Source organism: Bos taurus, chromosome 7 (assembly GCF_002263795.3).
Source record: "Bos taurus isolate L1 Dominette 01449 registration number 42190680 breed Hereford chromosome 7, ARS-UCD2.0, whole genome shotgun sequence".
Taxonomy (NCBI): domain Eukaryota; kingdom Metazoa; phylum Chordata; class Mammalia; order Artiodactyla; family Bovidae; genus Bos; species Bos taurus.
In genome coordinates, this window is record NC_037334.1 from 3,084,855 (window position 1) to 3,108,992 (window position 24,138).

The 24,138-nt window shown below is 53.0% G+C and overlaps 1 protein-coding gene across 1 annotated transcript in view; it reads right to left on the minus strand.

The window, feature by feature from the left end:
- The window catches only part of WNT3A (Wnt family member 3A), a 70,736-nt gene extending 48,270 nt beyond the window's left edge, over nt 1–22,466 (minus strand). Inside the window, exon 1 of the mRNA XM_024995392.2 lies at nt 22,396–22,466. Within this exon, the coding sequence (XP_024851160.1) occupies nt 22,396–22,466 (71 nt within the window). The remainder of the gene's footprint in view (nt 1–22,395) is intronic.
- Between the last annotated feature and the right edge of the window lie 1,672 nt (nt 22,467–24,138).

Here is a 24,138-nt window from a genome sequence, read left to right on the forward strand (position 1 = left end):
CTTTAATATGCTGTCTAGGTGTCATAGCTTTCCTTTCAAGGAGCAAGTGTCTTTCAATTTCATGGCTGCAGTCCCTGTCCGAAGTAATTTTGGAGCCCAAGAAAGGAAAATCTGTCACTGCTTCCACTTTCCCCCTTCTGTATGCCATGAAGTGATGGGACCAGATGCCATGATCTTAGTTTTTTGAATGTTGAATTTCAAGCCAGTTTTTTCACTCTCCTCTTTCATCTTCATCAAGAGGCTCTTTAGTTCCTCTCTGCTTTCTGCCGTTAGAGTGGAGTTAGAGATGGGGCACCCTGAAGGAGGGCATGGCAACCCACTCCAATATTCTTGCTTGGAGAATCCCATGGACAGAGCAGCCTGGTGGGCTACAGTCCATGGGGTCACCAAGAGTCAGACATGACTGAAGCGACTTAGCACACACACACACACACAGAGATGGGGCACAGCAGTGGGTAAATAAATCATATAGGTGAAAATCACTACTGAACTCATGCCCACCATTCCAGCAGGCTTTTGGCTATTTACTCAGCAGATATAAAAGCTTATGTACACAATAAGATGTGCTCAAGAATATTCACAGGGCTGTGATCATCAGAGAAAAACTTGGAAACCACCAAAGGAGGCATCCACAGAAGCATGGATGAACAGTGTTGACTCTTGCAGAGGAATGCTACATGGAAATAGGAGTGGTCTGCTGCTGCAAAGGTCAGGGATCTCCCTGGCAGCGAGCTTAAGAGAGACCTGATACAGTGTGGGTGACCACGAATCCTCTGATGGAGACCAAGGCCCAGCAACACCGTGGATAGATACAGAAATCAGGATAGTTTCCTCATTCTCAGGGGAGGTCTGGCCTGACCGAAAGGCGGCATGAGAAAATGTATCTCAGGCTGTGCTTTGCCAAATGGTTCCCACTCACCACATGTGCCAATTTAATTTAAGCAAAATGACAAAAAATGAGAGAAAAGTTTGGTTTCTTAGTCACACTAGCTAGACATGACCTGTGGTTACCATGTTGGATGGTTAAATATAAGAACATTTTGGTCCCTGCGGAAAGTTCTACTGGACTACTAGGGTCTGGGGTGAAGGAGGTGCTCTGTGTTTGATGGGGCTGTTGGTTACACACATGTTTATGTGTCGCAACTGATTGAAATGTGGTCATGTTACTATTCGTGATTGTTGTTCAGTCACTCAGCTGTGTCCGACTCTTTGCAACCCCATGGACTGAAGCATGTCAGGCTTGCTTGTCCTTCACATCTCCTGGAGTTTGCTCAAACTCATGTCCATTGAGTCAATGGTGCCATCCAACCATCTCATCCTCTGTCATCCCCTTCTCCTCCTGCCCTCAATCTTTCTCAGCATCAGGGTCTTTTCCAATGAGTCAGCTCTTTGCATCAGGTGGCCAAAGTATTGGAGCTTCAGCTTCAGCATCAGTCCTTCCAATGAATATTCAGGGTTGATTTCCTTTAGGATGGACAGGTTTGATTAGCCCTTGATTTCAGAGGAAGAACCATCTGGCTCTTTCCAGGGCAGAGGGAATGAGCTTCCCCAACCCCATGGTGACACGCTGTTGTATCTGCCCAGTTGGATGGATAACCATGATTCTGTCATCTGTGGGAGCATCTGTGTTTGTAGGGTGATGGGCTCTTGTCAGTAGAGCTCTGCTTGGCTCCTGTGTCTCAATGCTTCCTTCACCCCTGGGTGGAAGCTCCATGTGAACGACTGTGTGGCCACTGCTACTTTTTGGGGCCATCTGTTGAAGCCTGCCTCCCATCAACCACGGATATCACAAAGGCTCTTCAGGGTCTCTCAGAAAGGGCCATGAAAATGTTTAGGATGGTAGGAGAAGACCAACGCACGGGAGGCCCTGTGGACCTAGGAGGACCACGGGGTGTGGGGTGGCTCTGTGCTTTCTTCGTTGGTCCCCAGAGATCTGCTCACTCTCTGGGCAGTACAGGTGTTGCCCGTGCTCACCCGGCCTTTAGCCACAGCGCTCTCTCCTCCTCCAAGTGTCCCATCTCCTCCTCCCACTGGGGTTTCTGCTGTGGTGTGGCCCAGACCCCTCTGCCTGGCAAGATGGTCCCTGCTTATCTGGTAGGTTTCTCTGGTGGGATTCAGGTGGAAATGTCTGTTTCCCTTTCCTTTATTTGGTGGCTGACTTTGTGAACATTTCAGCTGGACCCACAGAGTTTCCTCTTGTTCAGCATCTGCTCTCTCCTGGAGGGTTAGGCATGCCTAAGAACATGGGACAGAGGCTTCTGTGTTCCTCAGCAAGCCGCACACCTGTACTATGATGCTTTCAGTAAATCCCACTCTGAGTCTAACCCAGATCCATCCATCTGTGGTGAGAATGAGAGGAAACAGGAATCACCGTTTCTCAGAGAAACAAACCTACCCTCTGGAAATACAAATCAGACCCTAACATCTTTCCCTCTTTGTCTCCAAAATCTCCAGAGGCCGCCTTGCCTCAAGGCACACAACCCATGCCCTTCAGCACCCAGAGACACCTCATTGGATGACTCGGAGAGAACACCTCCTCATTGCACAGTCCTGTGAGATCTGTCCTGTGAGATCTGTCCAGCTCCATCCTCTCACACTCTGCCAGCCCCCTGCTTCTGCCGCACCAGGCTCTGGGCACAGTTCCTGTCTCCACCCATCTCTCCGTCAATGTGGGAATTTGTCCCACGAATCTTTGTGGCCACAGTTCAGCTCAGTTCAGTCACTCAGTCGTGTCCGACTCTTTGCGACCCCATGGACTGCAGCACGCCAGGCCTCCCTGTCCATCACCAACTCCCAGAGTTTACTCAAACTCATGTCCATGGAGTCAGTGATGCCATCCAACCATCTCATCATCTGTCGTCCCCTTCTCCTCCCGCCTTCAATCTTTCCCAGCATCAGGGTCTTTTCAAATGAGTCAGTTCTTTGCATCAGGTGGCCAAAGTATTGGAGTTTCAGCTTCAACACCAGTCCTTCCAATGAACATTCAGGGCTGATTTCCTTTAGGATGGACTGGTTGGATCTCCTTGCAGTCCAAGGGACTCTCAAGAGTCTTCTCCAACACCACAGTTCAAAGGCATCAATTCTTCGGCACTCAGCTTTCTTTATAGTCAAACTCTCACATCCATACATGACTACGGGGAAAATCATAGCCTTGACTAGATGGACCTTTGTTGGCAAAGTAATGTCTCTGCTTTTTAATATCCTGTCTAGGTTGTTCATAGCTTTTCTTCCAAGGAGTAAGCATCTTTTTATTTCGTGGCTGCAGTCACCATCTGCAGTGATTTTGGAGCCCAAAAAGATAAAGTCTGCCACTGTTTCCAGTGTTTCCCCATCTATTTGCCATGAAGTGATGGGACCAGATGCCATGATCTTAATATTTTCTGAATATTGAGCTTTAAGCCAACTTTTCCACTCTTCTCTTTCACTTTCATCAAGAGGCTTTTTAGTTCCTCTTCACTTTCTGCCATAAGGGTGGTGTCATTTGCATATCTGAGGTTATTGATATTTCTCCCGGCGATCTTGATTCCAGCTTGTGCTTCATCCAGCCCAGCGTTTCTCATGATGTACTCTGCATAGAAGTTAAATAAGCAGGGTGACAATATACAGCCTTGACGTACTCCTTTCCCTATTTGGAACCAGTCTGTTGTTCCATGTCCAGTTCTAACTGTTGCTTCCTGACCTGCATACAGATTTCTCAAGAGGCAGACAAGGTGGTCTGGTATTCCCATTTCTTTGAGAATTTTCCAGTTTGTGGTGACCCGTATAGTCAAAGGCTTTGGCATAGTCAATAAAGCAGAAATAGATGTTTTTCTGTAACTCTCTTGCTTTTTCAACAATCCAACGGGTATTGGCAATTTGATCTCTGGTTCCTCTGCCTTTTCTAAAACCAATTTGAATATTTGGAAGTTCACGGTTCACATATTGTTGAAGCCTGGCTTGAAGAATTTTGAGAATTACCTTATTAGCATGTGAATGAGTACAATTGTGTGGTAGTTTGAGTATTCTTTGGCATTGCCTTTCTTTGGGACTGGAATGAAAACTGACCTTTTCCAGTCCCATGGCCACTGCTGATTTTTCCAAATTTGCTGGCATATTGAGTGCAGTACTTTCATAGCATCATCTTTTAGGATTTGAAATAGCTCAACTGGAATTCCATCACCTCCACTAGCTTTGTTCATAGTGATCCTTCCTAAAGCCCACTTGACTTCACATTCCAGGATGTCTGGCTCTAGGTGAGTGATCATATCATTGTGATTATCTGGGTCATGAAGATCTTTTTTGTATAGTTCCTTTGTGTATTCTTGAAGGAGAATATCCCACGTGGGGTAGGAGATACCCCATGCCCAAGGGCAAAGAAGAAGCCCCGGCAAGATGGTAGGAGGGGCGAATTCATCTTTAGAATCAAACCCCATTCCCACCAGAGACGCTCAGAGGGCTCAAACAAACTTTGTGTGCATCAGGACCCAGGGACCCCACAGAGACTGAGACAGAACTCCGTGTCCACACAGAGTCCCTTTTATCCCCCACAATGCCCCTGCCATCCTGTGTGAGCATCACCCTCTATACCTCCCCACTGCAGCACTTATGCAGTTCTATATTCAGTTAGCTGGCTGAGGAGAGGGCAACTTCTTTTTTTTTTTTTTTTTTAAAGTCTGAAATGATTTTATTTTATTTTTTTTTCAAAAGATACTTTCAATGAATATCTATTACAGAATTGACAGCTTTAATTTTTCAGCACTTTATTTTTTTTTTTTTTGATAAATTTAACGCCTTTTATTGCCATACCTCATTTTACTGTGCTTTGCTTTAGTGAGCTTTATAGATACATGTTTTGTTTTGTTTTGTTTTTTTCCTTGTTAATTTTCTGTTTAGTTGATCGAGGGCAACTTCTTGAAGTCCTGAACACAGGGTTTCCCAAGTTTGGTATCCTCTCATCCTGTGCCCATTCTGCCCACTGTTTCTGGGCAACCTCTATCCTGGGCAACCTCTATCCTGGGCTTGCTCTTCCTTCCTGATCAAGTGCATCTCTTACGAGTTAAAACCTATCTTTCCCTGGGGAATGTCCACGACACCATGCATCCACGGGCTCAAGTGGAGCTGAGCCTTCTTTTCATGGGTGGCCATCTCTAGTGCCCCCATTTCTAGGGAAAACCTGAAGCCTCCAAACCAGACTCCGGGTCTCCTGGGTCCCTCTCACATCTGTGCCCTAATATCTGACACCCGCCCCTGGGTGCAGTCTCCATCCTGTACATCCTCATGCCAAAACCCAGCCATGACCTCACAGCACATATCACAGACATCCCCATGGCCCTGCCTGAGTCTGTATTCCTGGAGTGGCATTCCAACTGTGGAGCTGGCTTGTTCCCTCACTTCTTCCTTCATTACCTGCAGAGCATATTGAATCCTGGGTGCCTGAGGCCTGACCCTCCCCAGCTTTCTCCCACACCCACCCCAAGGTCTGGGACCACAAGGTTTTCAGAAAGGGCAGCCCTCTTCTCTCACCCAGCTGTGAGGTCTCTCCTCTCTAGGCAGTATTCTGTGGTCTGAGCCTCGCTGTCCTGCAGCCTGTCCTGCACAGACGGCTCTGAGCGGAGACTGCAGGGGCTCCGGTTTGTCTCTCTGGGACCCCTGTGCTGACCGAGGTGTTTGGCTTCCTGATGGACCAGCATGGGCCGGACGCACAGATGGGAGGATGGGGGAAGCTGGCATTTGGACTGAGAGGTGGCATGCAGGCCAGGGTCAGCAGTCTCTGCTCTCGAAGGCCCCCAGTGGGCAGGGTGAGGACTTCAGGGGGGAGAGGATGGGTTAGCTCTGCCCACTCCAGGCTGAGTTCAGATGTCCAGGATGGGTTGGTGAGGGTCAGCGGGTGAGGTAGACTGCATCTAACCTGCATGCCCTCTGCCACGCTCCGTCTGAGATTTTGCAGATAACCTCCCACTTCCCTGGTGGCTTAGGTGGTAAAGAATCCACCAGCAATGCAGGAGACCTGGGTTCAAGTCCTGGATTGGGAAGATCCCCCAGAGAAGGGAATGTCAACCCACTCCAGTGTTCTTGCCTGGAGACCCATGGACAGAGGAGCCTGGCGAGCTAGAGTCCGTGGGATTGCAGAGTCAGACATGACTGAGCAACGAACGGTTCCCTTCACTTCCCACTTATAAATCAGAGGGCGAAACTCCTCGGACCTTGGTTCTCTTTCAGAACATTGTCACCTCCACCACCTCCCAGACTTACTTCAGCCAATATCTGTGCCTTCTCACCCACTGAGACATCCCTGTCTTGGCCCCCGTGACCACTCTGCCTATACTGGCATATGTGGCCGACTCTGACTGCTCCTGGCTCAGGTTGGCCATCCGTTTCCACCGAGTGGTACCTCTCACAGTGACCCTGGCACCCCACTCCAGTATTCTTGCCTGGAAAATCCCATGGATAAAGGAGCCTGGTAGGCTACAGTCCATGGGGTCGCAAACAGTCGGACACAGCTGAGCGACTCCACTTTCTTTTACTTTATCTTTGGTTGTGCTGGGTCTTTGTTGTTCTGAGTGGGCTTTCTCTAGTTGCAGCAAGTGGGGGCTATTGTCTAGTTACAGTGTGTGGGCTTCTCACTGCAGTGGCTTCTCTTGCTGCAGAGCATGGGCTCCAGGGTGAGCAGGCTTCCTTAGCTGTGGCTCGTGAGCTCTAGAGTGCTGGCTCAGGAGTTGTGGGGCAACAGTCTATCTGCCCCGCAGCACGTGGGATCCTCCCGGACCAGGGATTGAACTGGTGTCGCCTGCATTGCAAGGTGGATTTTCAGCCATTGGACCACCAGGGATTATTTAAGCAGGAACGAGCTGTCATTCCAGGCGAGGCTGCCCTGATCAGCTCTGGCTCTTCCACTCTGTGATTCAGAATGTTTTGCACCCATGTGTTCCACATTTTGACGCTCCACATAGGATGTGATTTGCAAACAAATGTTGAACTCTAGTTAATGATGAGCCAGTCAAAGTCTTCCAGAGAAGACAATGGCACCCCACTCCAGTACTCGTGTCTGGAAAATCCCATGGATGGAGGAGCCTGGTAGGCTGCGGTCCATGGGGTCGCAAAGAGTCGGACATGACGGAGTGACTTCACTTTCACTTTTCACTTTCATGCATTGGAGAAGGAAATGGCAACCCACTTCAGTGTTCTTGCCTGGAGAATCCCAGGGACGGGGGAGCCTGGTGGGCTGCCTTCTATAGGGTCGCACAGAGTCGGACATGACTGAAGTGACTTAGCAGCAGCAGCAGCAGCCAAAGTCTTCAGGGAAAGAGTGGATTGAGGTCACATAAAAACACACAGTGAATAGGTGGGTGAATAGAAGGGATGGTGAGGTATGGAATACACTGGGTCAAGCAAAATGTGCTTTGTGCGTACATAGACGCTCTTTGTTCAAGTCCTGCATCTTTTTGGACGTTTGAATGCTTCCTGATGGAACATTAGGGTAGGGTTTGCCCTTCGTGGCTCTGGTCTTGGAGCCTTTCTGAAGGGGGCTGTCTTCTGAGGTTCGTGGGGTTCTCTCCTTCTCTTCTGTTGCTGGCAGCCAGGCTCAAACCGGAGAAGGGATGAAGAGGGTCTGTCCGAAGGAAAATCCACTCAATTGATTTCTGAGTGGATTTCTTTTTACTGGCTGAATGTACTTGGAGACTCAGAACAAGTGGAAAAACAAAGGGCCACTTAATTCAGACAGAAAAAAAAAAAGCAGACTCTCTCTGTCCTCACCAGTCCCAAGGTGCTTGTCCCCCTGCCAGATGCCAGATGCCGGGGCTCACTGTGGGTGGGGGCTGAGCTGCGTATCCCCAGAACCCCACAGCCTGTACCCACCTGGGCCCTCCCCACCTCTCCCCATCCTGCCAGGGGAAAGCAGAGTGGGGCTCCCGAGTTCACGGCTTCTCCCCAGGCTCGTCCCAAGGCTGCGGTGCTGGGTTAGCGCCCCTGCCCCTGCCTTCTCCGGGCCATCTTCCCATTCAGGTCCCATATTACCAGTCCCCCAGCAAGGCCAGAGTACTGGCAGCCAGCTCCCAGCCCAGAGGCCACGCCCCTGTTCTGGCCTCCACCAATCCCAGCTGGATCCCTCTTCCACCCACCCTAGACCTGATGGCCCCTTAAGTTCCTTGAATTATTTCCAGAAAGGTTCCTCTGTCCCAGAGCTGGGCAACCAAGAGAATCCTGGTGATGCAGACCCTGCCCACGTAGGGCAGAAAGTTGGGGGGTCCTGTCAGACATGGGAGGAGTCTGTGTGTGGGAGAAATGGGGCAGACAAAGGTCACAGGGGCCCAACTGATGTCACTGAATTTTGGGTGAGCCTTCAAAGATAAATTGGTTCATAAAAACTTAAATTGAATATCCAAAGTGTATTCACTAACCTTACTGTGGTAATCGTTTTGCAATATATACATCATTATTTCATGGACAGACATCAGATAATTGCATTGTACACCTTAACCTTCATTTCAGTTCCGTTCAGTGGCTCAGTCGTGTCTGACTCTTTGCAACCCCGTGAATCGCAGCACGCCAGGCCTCCCTGTCCATCACCAACTCCCGGAGTTCACTCAGACTCACGTCCAGCGAGTCAGTGATGCCATCCAGCCATCTCATCCTCTGTCGTCCCCTTCTCCTCCTGCCCCCAATCCCTCCCAGCATCAGAGTCTTTTCCAATGAGTCAACTCTTCGCATGAGGTGGCCAAAGTATTGGAGTTTCAGCTTTAGCATCATTCCTTCCAAAGAAATCCCAGGGCTGATCTCCTTCACAATGGACTGGTTGGATCTCCTTGCAGTCCAAGGGACCCTCAAGAGTCTTCTCCAACACCACAGTTCAAGTGCATCAATTCTTCGGCACTCAGCTTTCTTCACAGTCCAACTCTCACATCCATACATGACCACTGGAAAAACCATAGCCTTGACTAGATGGACCTTTGTTGGCAAAGTAATGTCTCTGCTTTTCAATATGCTATCTAGGTTGGTCATAACTTTTCTTAACATAACTTTTCTTTTCATTATGTAGCCTTAACCTTACACAATGTTATATGTCAACTATATGTCCATAAAGCTGGAAGAAAACTCCAAACTGGACATGTGCTATCTTCTCAACACTCCCAAGATTCAAATTTCTAATCCGAGGAGGAGGTAGGTACCCTCAGTCAGTTAATACTTGGAAGATGAAGATTTGTAACTCCTTCCTCCCATAATCTTCTGGGAGGAGGTGGAAGGTGCATTGACCTGGGGCTGGGGGCTGGACAGGTTGGTGGGGAGCAGCATCCACCAGGACTCTGGGCCCCAGACCCTGGAACAACCATGCGCTGTCCCGTTTAAGGGTCTCTCCAGGAACTAGAGACAGCTTAGTGGGAGAGGGGATGCTGTAAACTGCGAAGTGCTGCTACTGCAGGGTGCCACCACCTCGGTGCTCTGTGCTCCCCAAACTCTCAGAGCACACAGAATGCAATAACACCAAATGCAGCCAGGACTCCTGCGTCAGATCCTGGAGTAGAGAAGGATGTTCACGGAGAGACTGCCGAAGTCAGCCTGTGTTTGGCTGTGCACTAGCAAGGTCTCCATCCTGATAAACGGATTATGTGAGATGTGAGCACTTGGAGAAGGAGGTTTGGCCTGTAGAAACTCTCTGCTCTATAGTTAAGTCATCATCCCAGACCCGGGTGGAGAAGAAAGCAACAGTTATAAGCAAACAAGCAGACTGACATCAGGTTACAACAACAGGGAACAACTTGTGATTCAGGACCATGAGTTTCTTTACTGAGCCTACATGACGGGCTGAGGGCTCAACTTCATTTTGTAATCTCTGTGCCAACTGCCATCATCCTCTGAGACGAAAGTGCCTGATTTCCCCTGGTGATAGCATCCCAGAAAACCACAAAGGCTGTTGCAGTTGGTCACCTCCATTCATAACTGAAGGTGAGTTTGACTGCAGTTACTGGTGGGGACAAATAAAGATGTCATTTTCTTGTCCCAGGGGACTGGCACCCAGAGGGAAATGGCCCAGGAGCATTTGGGAAGGGACATGTGATTTGAGCTTCCCCGGTGGTGTTAGTGGTAAAGACCCTGTCTGCAAACACAGGAGATGTAAGAGACATGGGTTCGATCCCTGGGTCAGGAAGATCCCCTGGAGCGGGGCATGGCAACCCACTCCAGTATTCTTGCCTGAAGAGTCCCCTGGACAGAGGAGCCTGGTGGGCGATGGTCCATAGGGTCACAAAGGGTTGGACATGAATGAAGCCACTTGGCACACACACATGTGGTTTGAGGGGATGGGACAGAGAACGGCTGTGCATACCTTGAAGGAGGTGGTTGCTCTCCTGCTCTCCTACCCAGCAAGTCCAGATTCTCACAAGGCCTCAAGAGTACCCACCTTCCTGTCTGGGACTGTGAATACAGACAGAGTACACTTGCTATATCTGCCAGACATGCAGTGGAAAGCAGACACAAATCAGGGCCACCAATTTGGGTTAATCTAACCACAGTATGCTTTCAAAGCAGAGCCTTCACCTGGTAGCAGAAGTCAGAGACATCAACAGCCTTTAAAGCTGTTGCTGGCTCTGAGATGAAGGTGCTGCATTCCGAGACCATAAAGTAGCCTCGAGGAGCTGAGAACCACCCTGGCAGACAGCTGCAAGAACATGGAGACCGCAAGGGCCAGAATTTGACAGCTGGGAGAAAATTTGTTGCCAGATTGGCCAACACTTTGATTTTGGCCTCTAGACACCATGAGCAGGAAACCCAGGCAAACCACCAAGATCTCTGACCTGCAGAGCTGTGAACTAACGCACAGGTGCTGTGTGAAGCCGTAACTCTGGTCATTTGTTACTCAGCAAAGACTAAATATTCCCCATCTGTCCTCTGCTCATGCTGGCTCTTTTCTCTTGCCCTCAAAGCTGCTCAGGCCAGGAGGAACAGAACCTCACAGGGAGGCGGCCCCTCCAGGTTCAAGCCACCGCCGCCTTCAAGGGCTGGTCACCACAACCTTTAGACAGCTCTTCCCTTCCTCCCCTTCCTCTGCCTCTGTCCCGAGCACCACCCCTCCTCAGGGACCCACCACCACTCTCCTGGAGGCTGGTTACTTCTTCTTTACAAGCCCCTGGAATCTTTTCTTCCTCCATAAGCCGAGCTGCTTATCTGGCCCACTTGCCCCACCAGCATCACCTGTGTGGTCCTGCGCCTGGCCCTGCACCTGGCCCTGCCTACTATATGAGTCTCTCCAACCTATGCAACCTGGTCAGTGGAATCCCAGGGAATCTCCTGGACCAAGAAGCTGGGGGTAGAGAAAGACACCTGACCAACATCAATGAGTTGACTTAGCAGGATGGGGTTTTGGCACGTTGGTTTCCCCTTTCCAGTATGCTATTATGCTCTTAAAACATATTAAATACCAGTACATACAAAATAACATTTATGAACAGTTATCTTGGTGAGCGTGGGCCACCACAACAAAAAGCATAGATTGGGGGGCTGAAACAGCGAACATTCATTTCTCACAGTCCTCAGGTGAGGCTGTGGACGTGATGGGGTTCTGGTGAGGGGCTCTGGGTTCACAGCTGGCCAGCTCCTTGCTGTGCCCTCATGCGGCAGACAGAGAACTCTGATGTCTTATCTTCTTCTTTTAAGGAAACTATTCTCATCATGGGGACTCCACCTTCATGACCTTATCTAACCCCAATTACCTCCCAGAGGCCCCACCTCCTAATAGCATCACACTGAGGGGTTGGAGGATCAACGTATAAATCTGGGGGAACATGAACATGCAGTTTATGACAGAGAGTAAGGTAAATGTCATGTTTATGAACAAACCCCACACAGAAACCACTAAACCCAAAGACACAGAACACTGTAGGGCTCCTGCATTTGATATGACACTGTTTCTAGCACGAAACTGTCACTGAGGGGCAACGTGTGTGGTGGCTCCCATCTGCCCCCTGGCTGGTCCACGCTGCCTGTTGTGTGGCCTTTGCACCCTGGTTTCCCAGCCAACACACTAGGCAGCTGGAGGCAGAGCGGGGCACTCTGAGGGTGGCCCTGGGCTGGCAGCACGTGTGCCAGGGAACTTGTCAGACGTGCAAGCTCCCCGGCAGCACTGCCCCAGACTTGCTGAATCAGAACCTCGGGGCCAGTGCCCTGCTTTGACAGGCCCTTCAGGGGCTTCTGTCTCTTGCTCGCATTTGAAAACCACTGATTCTGGGGTCACTGAAGGTGAGCCTGACTTTGAGTCCCGGGACTTTGAGTCCAGGGAGCCTCCTGAGGCTTCAAGTCCAAACCCTTTGGTTTGGCAGTCAAAGTTTCCTTTGATTTTTGCTTCTAAATCCCAAGGCTTCCAGCAACTTCTGGCGCTGTTCTCTGAGAACATGAGTTCCATTATAGTGGCAGAGGAGAGCACGCTCAGCCAGGCTTAGGAGTGGGGCCAGGAAGTGTGCCCCGCCCTCCAGGGCCCCATCTGTCTCCATGGGGCTGGCCACTTGCTTCTCTCCAGCCTAGTATCACAGAGCCCACCATAAGCGAGATCACTGGGAGCCAGACCTCAACTCTCATCGGGGGGTGGTGAGGATCCTAAAAAGAGCCAAGTGGTGACAGAAGAAGGAAGTAACGATGGTGAACATTCCTGAAGTGCTGTGGTGGGAAGGATGATGTTGAGGCAGGGCACTGACCACCCATTTCCAAACCCAGTTCAGTCCAGTTTAGTCGCTCTGTCATGTCCGGCTCTTTGCGACCCCGTGGACTGCAGCACACAAGGCTTCCCTGTCCATCACCAACTCCCGGAGTTTACTCAAATTCATGTCCATTGCGCTGGTGATGCCATCCAACCATCTCATCCTCTGTCGTCCCCTTCTGTTCCTGCCTTCAATCTTTCCCAGTGTCGGGGTCTTTTCCAGTGAGTCAACTCTTCACATCAGGTGGCCAAAGTACTGGAGTTTCAGCTTCAGCATCAGTCCTTCCAATGAATATTCAGGACTGATTTCCTTTAGGATGGACTGGTTGGATCTCCTTGATATCCAAGGGACTCTCAAGAGTCTTCTCCAATACCACAGTTCAAAAGCATCAATTCTTCGGCGCTCAGCTTTCTTCACAGTCCAACTCTCACATCCATACAATACCACTGGAAAAACCATAGCATTGACTAGATGGACCTTTGTTGGCAAAGTAATGTCTCTGCTTTTTAATATCCTATCTAAGTTGGTCATAACTTTTCTTCCAAGTAGTAAGTGTCTTTTTATCTATGGCTGCAGTCACCATCTGCAGTGATTTTGGAGCCCAGAAAAATAAAGTCAGCCACTGTTTCCACTGTTTCCCCATCTATTTCCCATGAAGTGATGGGACCGGATGCCATGATCTTTGTTTTCTGAATGTTGAGCTTTAAGCCAACTTTTTCACTCTCCTCTTTCACTTTCATCAAGAGGCTTTTGAGTTCCTCTTCACTTTCTGCCATAAGGGTGGTGTCATCTGCATATCTGAGGTTATTGATATTTCTCCCGGCAATCTTGATTCCAGCTTGTGCTTCATCCAGCCCAGCATTTCTCATGATGTACTCTGCATATAAGTTAAATAAGCAGGGTGACAATATAGAGCCTTGACGTACTCCTTTTCCTATTTGGAACCAGTCTGTTGTTCCGTGTCCAGTTCTAACTGTTGCTTCCTGACCTGCATATAGATTTCTCAAAAGGCAGGTCAGGTGGTCTGGTATTCCCATCTCTTTCAGAATTTTCCAAACCCAGAGGAGGCAAACTCAGGGTCTTGCTGAGAGGGGCTCTTTGGAGGGGTCACAAGCATGGACAAGGTCTCATTAATCTCCCAGGAACCCACTCTGAGTTCTTACCTGGGTGTCTGGGGCTTCAGGTTAATTTTTCAGTCTCCCCGTCATTTACCCTCTGGCCCGTGTATCTAGGTCATTATGAGGTCCTGACCTTGTCTGGCGCGATCTCTTCCTCCTCACAGCCATTGCCGGCGCAGGATATTCTAGCCAATGATGACTTCAGGTGTCAACGGCCCTGCCCTGATGGACAAAAACTGTGTCCTGTGGCCCCAGGGGAAAGCCAAGCAGGAGTGGGTGCGCTGCCCTCCTCCTGGGAGGCAGCAGGGCACGAGGGCCCCGCTAGCCTCCCTGCGCCCATTTCCTTCACCCGGCACCTGGCCACCGTGATTCACCCGTGAGGAATCTGTTCCATTCCCCTTCTTACTGCCAGCCCTGAAGTGCAGCTTGGCAACCCAGGAAGTGCCCGCATCCCCACTGTCAGCCACCCCCCGGCTGGGAGCTGGAATCTTAAATGCCCAGCTGGATGTCACATCTGCTGTCCCAAAGGCCCCTCAAAATCAGACTGTCCCAAACTGAATGCGTCCCTTCTCCACAGATATGGGGAGGATCCCTCTCTGAGGCCTGAGCCTTTACCCTAGGTTCCAGCTCTGGAGAGATTCTCCTTGCAGGGCCATCCATACAGCAGAAAGGGGCAATGGCCAGGCAAGGAGATCACAGCGCACCCACACCACAAGCCCGAGCAGCTGCTAGAGCCACCGCTGAGAAGGTACCACAATCACAAAACGTTTAGTGGAAGATGGTAAGCCTTAAAAAACAGAACACAGTCTTCTCTGCACACTGTTATTATGACCGTGAAAAATGTGTAAGCGAAATGAGAAGAACCTAAAGTGAGGAAAAGCCTGTATTAAGTTGGTAAGATGAAGAGCTTGTTTTCCAGGGTTTTGTGAATGCTATTATTTGGTTAATTTTTAGTAATAATTTGTTTGCGGGTGAAGGCATCATTTTCAACCCAGAGCACACACTTGTGCAGTTTGCAAAGTGGCCCCTAGACTCCAGTTCCAGCCTACAGCTGGGGCCACATGAGCCACGCCTGTCGCTGAAAAGCACCAGTGGTTTTTCTCCGTCTGCCCCTGTTCGCTCCTGTTGAGGACTGCACAGTTTCACTGTTGAAAGGCCAGGCGCCTTGCCAGATGGTCTTACTCAAGACACAGGAGAGGCACTGGCTGTGGCACGTAGGGGAAGGAGGCCACTCAGGACCCCGTCTGCACCAGCTTTGCTCCTCTGGGCTGATGGCCTTCACTCAAGCAGAGTTTACTGTAAATGTGCGGCGAGACCCATGGACAGAAGCCACGTCTAATGGACAGAGGCTGAGGGCAAGGGCAGGACCTGGAGCAGAGCCCCTCTGCCCGCTGTCCCTGCCTGGGTCCTTTGGGGGTGGACCCTCAACCAGAGCACCTAAATCCTTGTGACAACTCAGAATGGAGTCACAGGCTCTCAGGTCTCTAGAGTTCTGGTTTGATTTCTTTTTGCAAGATCAGCAAACACAGGGTACCTGTGCACTGTGGGCACAGCTCTGCCCTTACCATGGCTGTGTGCTTAGAGCTGAGGCCTCACAGCAGTTCTCAAAGAGAGAAGGGCTCTGTGGGGAGGAGGGCTTGGCTGGGTTTAGGGGAAAGGATGTGATCACCACCTCTTGTTATTCACTGAATGAACTGTTCTTGCCCTTCTTTCCTGGGCCTCAGTTTCTCCATCTGTCCAAGAAGGTGGTGGGGCACATTCTATCAGAGATTCCTGGAGGGGAAGTGAGTCATAGGCTTGGCAGGTTCATCCGCCCCTTGGGGGGTGGGTGGGGCACATTCTATCCACACGTCACCCAGGGTCACCTCTCCAGGAAGTGCACTGGGCTCTCAGTGCTCCTAGCCGCCCTCTCTGTACCTGGCTGAAGCTTGCCACTCCACCTGCCCAGCCTCCCACATGTGGGCCACAAGAGGCCACCCCCAGAGAGCACGGCCACACTTTCTCTTGTCCTTCGAGGGCACAGATCTCTGCTCATTCCTCATCTGGGGGCCCCTGTTGCCCACTCTGCCTGTAGGGCCTCTGCGGAGGAGGACCGTGGTTGGTCCCATGGACCTTCCTCGTAACACATGAGGATTCCAGAGTGACTGTCCCATTTTAAACTGCTGTCTTCTAAGGTCAGGGCCTCTCCATGACTGGCCCAGGTCCCTATCCTCAGCCTGGAGGCCTTGAGTATGGGCTGGTTGCCTTGTGGGTTGATGGCTACCCAGCTTGATGGGTAGGCTCTGTCCTTTCTGGATGGAGCTGTTCAGGAGGCTCATAGGACCCAGACTCCCCCAAGGGTGCTCAATTGCCCCAAGGCGTTCCAGATTTTGCCTTCTCTCCCTACCCACTATGACATCTCCCAGAGGGACCCACATGCCTCCTTCCTCTCTCTCTCACCTGGAAGACCCCTCCCTAGCAGCTGGAGCACTTTTGGCAATGGGAGGGCCTATGAGGAGGGGCGTCCCGGGACCTGGATCCCTGGTGTCGGGGGCCACCTCTTCCCAGCTCCTGGGCTGCTGTGGCCCTGCCTGCAGCCCTCCCAGCACCCTCTCCTGCCCCACCGGGCCGAGCCGGGATTACTGACACATACTTCGCGCAAGTCCCAGCAGGCGGGCAGAGGCTCCCGTGCCCGCGGCCATGCATTTGCCCGCTTCCCTGGGCGGCAGCAGCACGTTTTGTCGGGGAAGGAATGTGGAAGCACCAAAGTGTGAGACACCTCCAGGGTGTCACCTGGAGAGACTGGGAGGAAGACCGAGGCAGAGCTGGCCTGGTACATGGCGGGGACCCAGCCCCAGAGCCAGGGGTTCAGTTGAGGGGGTTGTAAAAACAGTCAACTATGTTTTCATGTCCCCAAGCACAGACCCAATACAGTTTCTGTTTTTCATAGGAAATATTCCACCCATTTATTCCTTATTCTCCACTTCTTCATGTTACCCTACAGCATCCAGCCCAGTCTGCCAAGGAGTCATGGTCAGATCTGGGATGAGCTGAGCAAGGCTGGAGGAAGTGAGATGGGATGCAGGGCACTAGGAGGGGCGGGCACGCTGTTGGGGTGTCGGGGGCAAAGGCATGCCAGGGTGGGCTCATTGATCACTGTGTAACTGTGTAACTATCCCAGCTGCGCCTAGCGGAGTTTAGGGAACTTACCAGGAGGACTGCAGGGCTGAGCTGGGAGGGGAGGGGGAGGAGCTGGGTCTTGTAAACCTTGGGTTCTCAGCCGCTGTAGTGTCTGTGGGAAGCCCCTGCCCCCACCCCCCAACCAAGGCAGGCTGTTCCTTCCTCAGCCTCTTCTTCTGCCCCTTCATGGATGGGCAGCTCACTACCACCACTCTCAGATCCAGGAAGCCTTTCCTATACTGAACCAAAATCTGCCTTCTGGCTACCTATAGCCTCTGCTCCCAGGGATTGCTGGAGCCACACAGAAGTCCAGTCCTCCTTGCCCAGCAGCTTCTCACACACCAAACTGCAGTGGGGTGTTCCCCCAACACTTCTCAACAACAGGAGGCTCCAGTTCTTCGATTGCACTTGAAAGGGGTAAATACAAACTCTAAAACTTGGCTCAAAAATGCAAATGACAAGTGTTAGGTGATGGGGCCTCAAGGGGAATGATCCTTGACCTGGGCATGGCAGAAGCTGCCTGTTGTGGGGGCTTCAGCTTCTCAAACTAGCTACAGAACTTGGGTTTGGGGTTTTTTAAATTCCTAATCCATTATTATAAATTACATTAAAAGTCTGCTAAAATAATACATAACACATTTTTAAAACTGCCGTAATTCTTCCTGAACACCTATTTTCAACTTCTGTTCGTATTTCTTCATGAACAACTATGCATGGATGGGCTCTGGTCTGTGGACTACAGTTTGAATATAACTGATACTTTCAGGGACAGGAGGTATACCCAAACCCTGCCTTCCCTGTCCTGGCCTGCACGATGGTGGCAGAGCCCCTCTGGAACAGGGCAACTTCCGTCCTTCCAGGCTGGAGATTTGTAAGTGAGACCCACCGTGAAAAGTGAGATTTTATAGCCTCTCCAGACTGTATTCCTCCTTGATTGTATTTACTCACCCTCTTCGCTGTCACAAAGAATTCTAGGAGATTTGTGCAAATAAAACAGAATCATTTTAAAAGATGACAAGAAGCCCAGTGAAATGCAGGGTTAGCTAGCGTGGGAGAAGCTGCCCCATCTGAGTCCCAGACAGAGTCCCGAGTGTGTAGGTGGCCAAGTCATATCAAGTTGGATGTGAGAGGTGGTTGATACTTTTGCATTCTGGAAGGAGTGAGTACCATGGTGGGCTTTCAAGGGATCAAGATGATGCATACTCAACTTGGTGATATAAAACAAGATTTCTGGTCATACATATTTTACCTATGGTCATTTCTAACATTGCTCTTCAATAAAAGGATGCCCATTGGTGGTTCTGTGGAGGAACATTGTTCCCAGTATCCTGAGATCCTACAACACCAAGGGTGTCGAACTGGCATCTGGATTTCTCTAGTTTCATAGGCTAGCTGGTACCATCACCAGTCTCAGGGCTGCAGGGAGAGAGAGAGGGACAGACACAGAGACCGGAAAAGAGAGAAACAGAGACAAACACGGAGATTCAGAGGGACAAATATAGACAGAGAGAGACGAGGACAGACAGACACACAGAGAGACAGAGAGAGACAGACAGACAGAGGTAGAGAGGGCGCGCGCACATACACGGAGAGAGGGGCAAACAAACAGGGTAAGGTGAGAAGGAAGAATCAGGAGGAGGGACAGGGCTGCCCTGGGGAGGGGCCCGCAGTGGGCGGGCTCACAGAGGACCGGCAGCTCAGGGAGTCTGGCTTGCTTGGGCCCTTCCCGGGTGAGAAGCCTCAGAGCCTCGCTCAGCCCTCCCAGGTCCCTTGTTGTCTGACACGAGCAACCTCCTCCTCTGTGTGACTGCTCATCTCTTCCTCCCACCCCCCCTCCTCACTCTCCCCCACACACCCTTTGAGTCTGCGGGTCCTACGTATCGCCTTCAGAGCTCTCTTTCTTTCTCCCTGAATTCCACACGCACTTGTGCCCCACAAGCATCAGGGTCCACGGGGGGAAGCCTGTGTTCCGCCTGGGACCGAGAAGACCCCTGTGTGTGAAGAACCAGTAGAGCCAACGCCAGGGAAGGTTGTGCAGAGAGAAAGTTCTAGAGTGTGTGGAGGGGTGATGGCCAAGCTGGCATTCCTTAGGGTCTGGATACATGCTCAGAGCAGGGCGTCTGCATACAAATGAGTGTGGGGTGCGGGGGCTAGGGAGGGAGGAGAAGCAGTGAGAGTGGGGAGAAGCAAGAACACTGCATTGGGAGTCTGTCTCAGGCTGCTGAGCTGGCTCAGGGATGGGAGAAGACTGGACGCGGCCTCACGGGGAATTTCCGGGGTCAGCTGGGGTGACATCCACTCCAGGTACCACTCAGTGCTGGGGAGCTCTAGGTACAGCAGAGACTGGTGGGGTGCTGGGTGGCAGGAAAGGGGAACCGACAGGACAAGGAGGGCCAGGCTGTCTGTGCAGGTAAAGACACTGCTGCTGGAACTCCAGGAAGGTTAGAGGGGAGGGTGGAGGGGAGGTGAGAACAGAGGCAGAAGGTGGTGCGATGGGGCGTTGCAGTCTGTGCAGGAGATGAAGGGGCCTGGCTTTGCGGGAACAGGGCAGGGGAGAAAACAGGCTGACCTCCAGGGTCAGCCCCAGGGGAGGGGAGGGGATCACAAGATGCCATCAGCCCAGACATGTGAAGTGGGCGGCAGGTGCCTGTAGCACATCGTCAGCTGTGTACTGAGTATAGTTCTTCAAGGCTTCTGTGTGTTCCCCTTGACCATGATGCCTGTTCTGTATTCACATAGATCTTTCTGATCAATTCTAATTAAACAAGAATTCAGTCTGGATCAGGGGAGTGAGGGGGAGGGAGCTAGTGCCTCCTGGTAGGTCTGCAGTACATGGCCCCGTGGGATGCTGGTGGCTGGCCTCTGGGATCAGGTGCCCAGGCCTGTGTTCTGTCACCTCCCAGGTCCCTTCTCTGGACCCCTCTGTCACATGAGGAGACCAGAACACATGTTCTTGGAGGTCTCTGCAACTTTCAACATTCTGGTCTTAGGGCTGTCTCTCTGTGCCTCTGCTGGGACCTTTGGACCTTGAACATCTAGGGTGAAGGACACTTCCAAGATGGTCCTGGGGAGGCGGTTGGCTCTTTAAATCCCCACGGGATGCAGCGCCACCTCCTCCTCCCCTTCCACCCTCCCACCAAGACTACACCAACTTCAAAGCCTAATTACTCCCAATTTGGGCTGTTTCCTTGTTTCTCCAGGTGAGGAAGTCCCTGTCACTTTCACTTTCATATGCAAGGAGTTGGGGGTGGGGTGGGGAGAAGTGATGAGAGCGGTGACTTAATTTTGGGGAGGGAAGGTGAAATGGAATACCAACTAGGCAGGCTGAGTGTGAAGGTGAGAAGTTATAAAGAGAGGGTCCCCCCCAACTCCAATGCCTCACTGAGGGGTGGGGAAGCAGGAGAGGGGGTGGGCAAGAAAAAAGAAGGAGCCACCTGTGGGAAACTCCATTAGGTTGGATATGAAGATAGAGTGCCTTCCTGCTGCTGTTAAACGCCATTTCTTTCTTTGTGAGCCCTCCTTTCCATTATGCACATGTGCACCGTGGACAGACCACATCCTTGCTGTGTCCAGATGGCCTGGGGGCAGAGGGAAGGAAGAGAGAAAAGTGCTGGTCCTCAATGAGCCTTGAGGTTGTGGCCCCCGAAGATGCTTCTCAAGAAACAAGAGAACCACTGAGTGCGAGAATCCTATGGAGAGCAAAGTGGGGCGGGGGGGGGGGGCGGTTCCGTGGCACCCTCTTCCCTTTGGGGTTAGAGTTGCTCTAGACTCTTGATTGGGTGGGCCATTGAAAGGGAGGGGGTGGGGACAGGACGCCCCTCCCCACTCACCTGGAGAATGCCGGAAGCACCAAGCATGCCCCAGGATCTTTCAGATGGAACACATCTGGCCCAGGCGGAAGGGGTGGCATAGGTGTGTTGAGGGGAGCAAGGGCAGGGACGCCCAGGGCCGAGAGGACAAACATTCAACGGCGTTGGGTGGCCAGAGGCTGGTGACAGGGCCCTTCTTTCTGGAAGAAGCGCGGGGGCGAAGGCGCTTCCTCTAGCGCCCAGGAATGCAGCGGCGGCGGGTTCTAATTAGAGGCCCCCGCGGCAGCAGGCGGCCGAGGGCTCTCTCCGACGCGCTTCTCTGGTTCCCCGGGAGTCAGTGTCCCCGCGTTCGTAGGCACGCCCGCCGCAGCCAGGAGCTGCAGGTGCCGCGCGGGTGCGGGACGCGCCGGGGTCTCCGCAACACGTCCCCGCCGCCCTGCCATCTCTCCCAAGCCCTCGTACCCGCCGGTGCCTCCTTCTTGAGCCCCGCCCCGTCCCGCCAGGCTGCGCCTGGACCCGCGCCCCACATCTAGGGCGCCCCCGCTCCTGAACAATCTCGAAGAGAAAAATTATTATCGGATTAGATGTACTTCGGCTCACTCAGTCTCCCCCCGCCCCAACTTCCCCTCGGCATAATTATTATAATTCCAGGCAAGCCGTCGGAGAGAGTTCCTGGTGTGTGTGTGTGCGCGTGCGTGCGCGCGCATGTGTATGTGAAGGCTTGTCTCTGATCTGGGTCTCCTCCAGCGGCGCGTTCAGGCCCCTCGGCTCCCTTATTTCCCCCAGCTGTGTTCGTCAAATCTTGAGCATCTCAGAGAGCCCTTGCCCTCGCCCCTGGGGAGCTGGAGTGACCCTTGCCTGTGGGGACTCTACCGAAGTAGCTTCCCTCCTCCCCTCAGGATTTGTGCTGTAGACCCTCAGGACCTTCTCTTGGTTCATCTGCCCTTCCATCACCAGGTTTAGGAGGGTTTCACGGGAATGTGTCTTGCCTGGGGGTGGAAGACGTCTCGGATGTGGGTTTGCGGAGCCTCTCACTAAGGAGCCCTCAAACTCGATGCTTTCTCCCTCTTTACCTCTCCCGAAGCCCCTTCTTACATCTCGTTCGGGACTGCAGCAGGAAGACGCAGCAGGGCCAGGTGCTGGCCGCGGTGCGCCCGCCACTCCCGGCCGGGTCCCCGCAGTCTTTACGTAACTACGCTGCTTCGAGCTGTTCGGTCTTGTCTCACTGACTTTGCTTTAAGGTGTGTGTGCGCGTGTGTGGTGTGTAAGACATGTCCTTAAGGAAAGTCTCAGGCGGATCTCCCTCTCCCAGCTTGTACTCCTGGCTTCTCTTGACCTCGGGCTGCCCAAGCGTTCGTGCCACTCGTGTGGATCCAGTTTCTGCCTCTCGCAGCTCACTGCTCGCCCCGTCCGACGCCGGGAGCTCCTCTATGCCCGAGAGATCTATGTCCCCGGAAACTCCGCCACCCGCGTCCCAGCCCCGGCCCGAACAGGTCGAAAGTGGCCGCCAAGGAAAACAAACCACCCGCGGAACAGGAGGGCAGGGCAGAGCGCGGGCTCCGGGCCACCGCGGGGCCCTGCCCGAGGGGACGGTGACTGGGGGACGCACACAGGCCGGGGAGAACGTGAAGAAGGCTCACTCACCACCAGATCGGGTAGTTGCCCAGCGCTTGCTTCAGGCCGTAGAGGAATATGAAATATCCGAGCGGGGCCATCGCCGGGCGGGAGATCTCGGAGGGCCAGGAGTCCGCCCCGAGAGCGCGGGCGCCGGAGCGGGCCGGGCCCTGGGAGCTCGCGGGCGGCGGCGCTGGGCCCTCCTGCGGCCGCGGGGTGCGCGGGGTGCGCGGGTGAGCGCGGGTGCGCGGGCTCCGAGGGCGGCGCTGAGCCAGGTGGGCCGGCAGCCGGGCGGCGGGCCGGGGCCCGGGGCAGCGCGGGACGGCGGGGGCGGGGCAGCGCCGCGGGGGGCGCCCGCCGGGGCCGGGGCCGGGGCGGGGCAGACAGGGGGCGGGCGGGGCCCTGGGAGCTAGCTCGGAGGCGGCTGCGGCGCCCGCCCCTCCCGTGGCCGCGAGGAGCGCGGGGGTGCCAGGGGTGTGCGGGGGTGCGCGGGTGCGCCGGCTGCAAGGTTTGCGTTGTGCCGGACTGCCAGCTGGCCAGGCGGCGGCCGGACAGAGGTTACAGAGTCCGCAGGTACCCCTCTGAGCTCCCGGGCCGCGCCCCCTCGGGGCTCATGGACGGTTCCTGAGGTTTGGAGCCCCGCGCTCCCTGCGCTCACTGTGGGACGCGCTGTCCCGCTGCCGATCCCGCTCCTGTGTCGTCGCGCGCTCTGCCCCTCGCCCTCAGGTGCTTGGGCTGCGGCTCCATTTCGTCCATCCCCTTACTGGGGGCCCGTTCGTCCGAGGCTGGGCTCCTTGAGCTGCGCCTTGCGGCTCTGCTGGGAGCTGGGCCAATGGCGAGCGGCCAGGACAAGGCGAGGCCTGCCTGGGGACAGCTGCTGGGTGGGCATCTAGGGTGCAGCCACGTTTCTGAAGGTCACTATTGGGAAACAGCCCAGCTCTGTTTAGGGTCCAGGTGTTGGGGTCTACACGTTCTCTCCACACACCACTAGGGAAGGGAACAGCAGTCCTGGCGCTTCTGGGCCCCAGGGACAGTGTAGCCAATTGGTGCCCAGGCTCTGGGACCACAGTCTGCCCAGGGCTGCTGGCTTCTTCAGCCAGAAGTGATTTCTGACAACTCGGGTAAGCCTTATGATTTTTGCTGATGGGGAAAGGGAAGACCAGAGAGGGTAAGTGACTTATCCAAGGTCACAAAGAGTGGCTAGCCAGTTCTCTAGCTCCTAGCCCACTGAAAGGCTCTGTTTGCATATTCATCTGTAGCCCAGGGAGACAGGAGCCAGAGTTATTTGGGGATAGGAAGATCCAAGTCAAGAGGTCTTCCCAGTTTCTCTTCCCTCCCCCACTTTGTGTATTAGCAGGAGACCCAGTCAGTCTCAATGACTGTGAATAAAGGGGTGGGGGGCAGGAATCCATGCTACTGTTTTGCAACTGAGAGGAGAACTGTGAATAAAAACCCCAACTCCAGGCTCTTCTGTATTGTCTCTTCGTGTGGACCATCTGCCTCTCCAGAGCCCTGAGCCTTGCCTTACCATGTGATCTGCAGAGTGTGTGGCTCCACCGAGAGGCCTCTGGCTGGCATGTGGCTGCTTCTCAGGGCAGAGAGTGAATTAGTGACCCTACAGGTTTAGTACGGGCTGGACAACTAGAGGCAGGCCATAGCCCATGACATGCTGGCCCATCCACCTTGGTTTTCCCATCTGTAGCGGGTGCTTGTGAGCAAGAGCCATTCTCTTTCAAGGAGTGTTGCCTTTTCCAGGCACTGCCAGTGGGATCC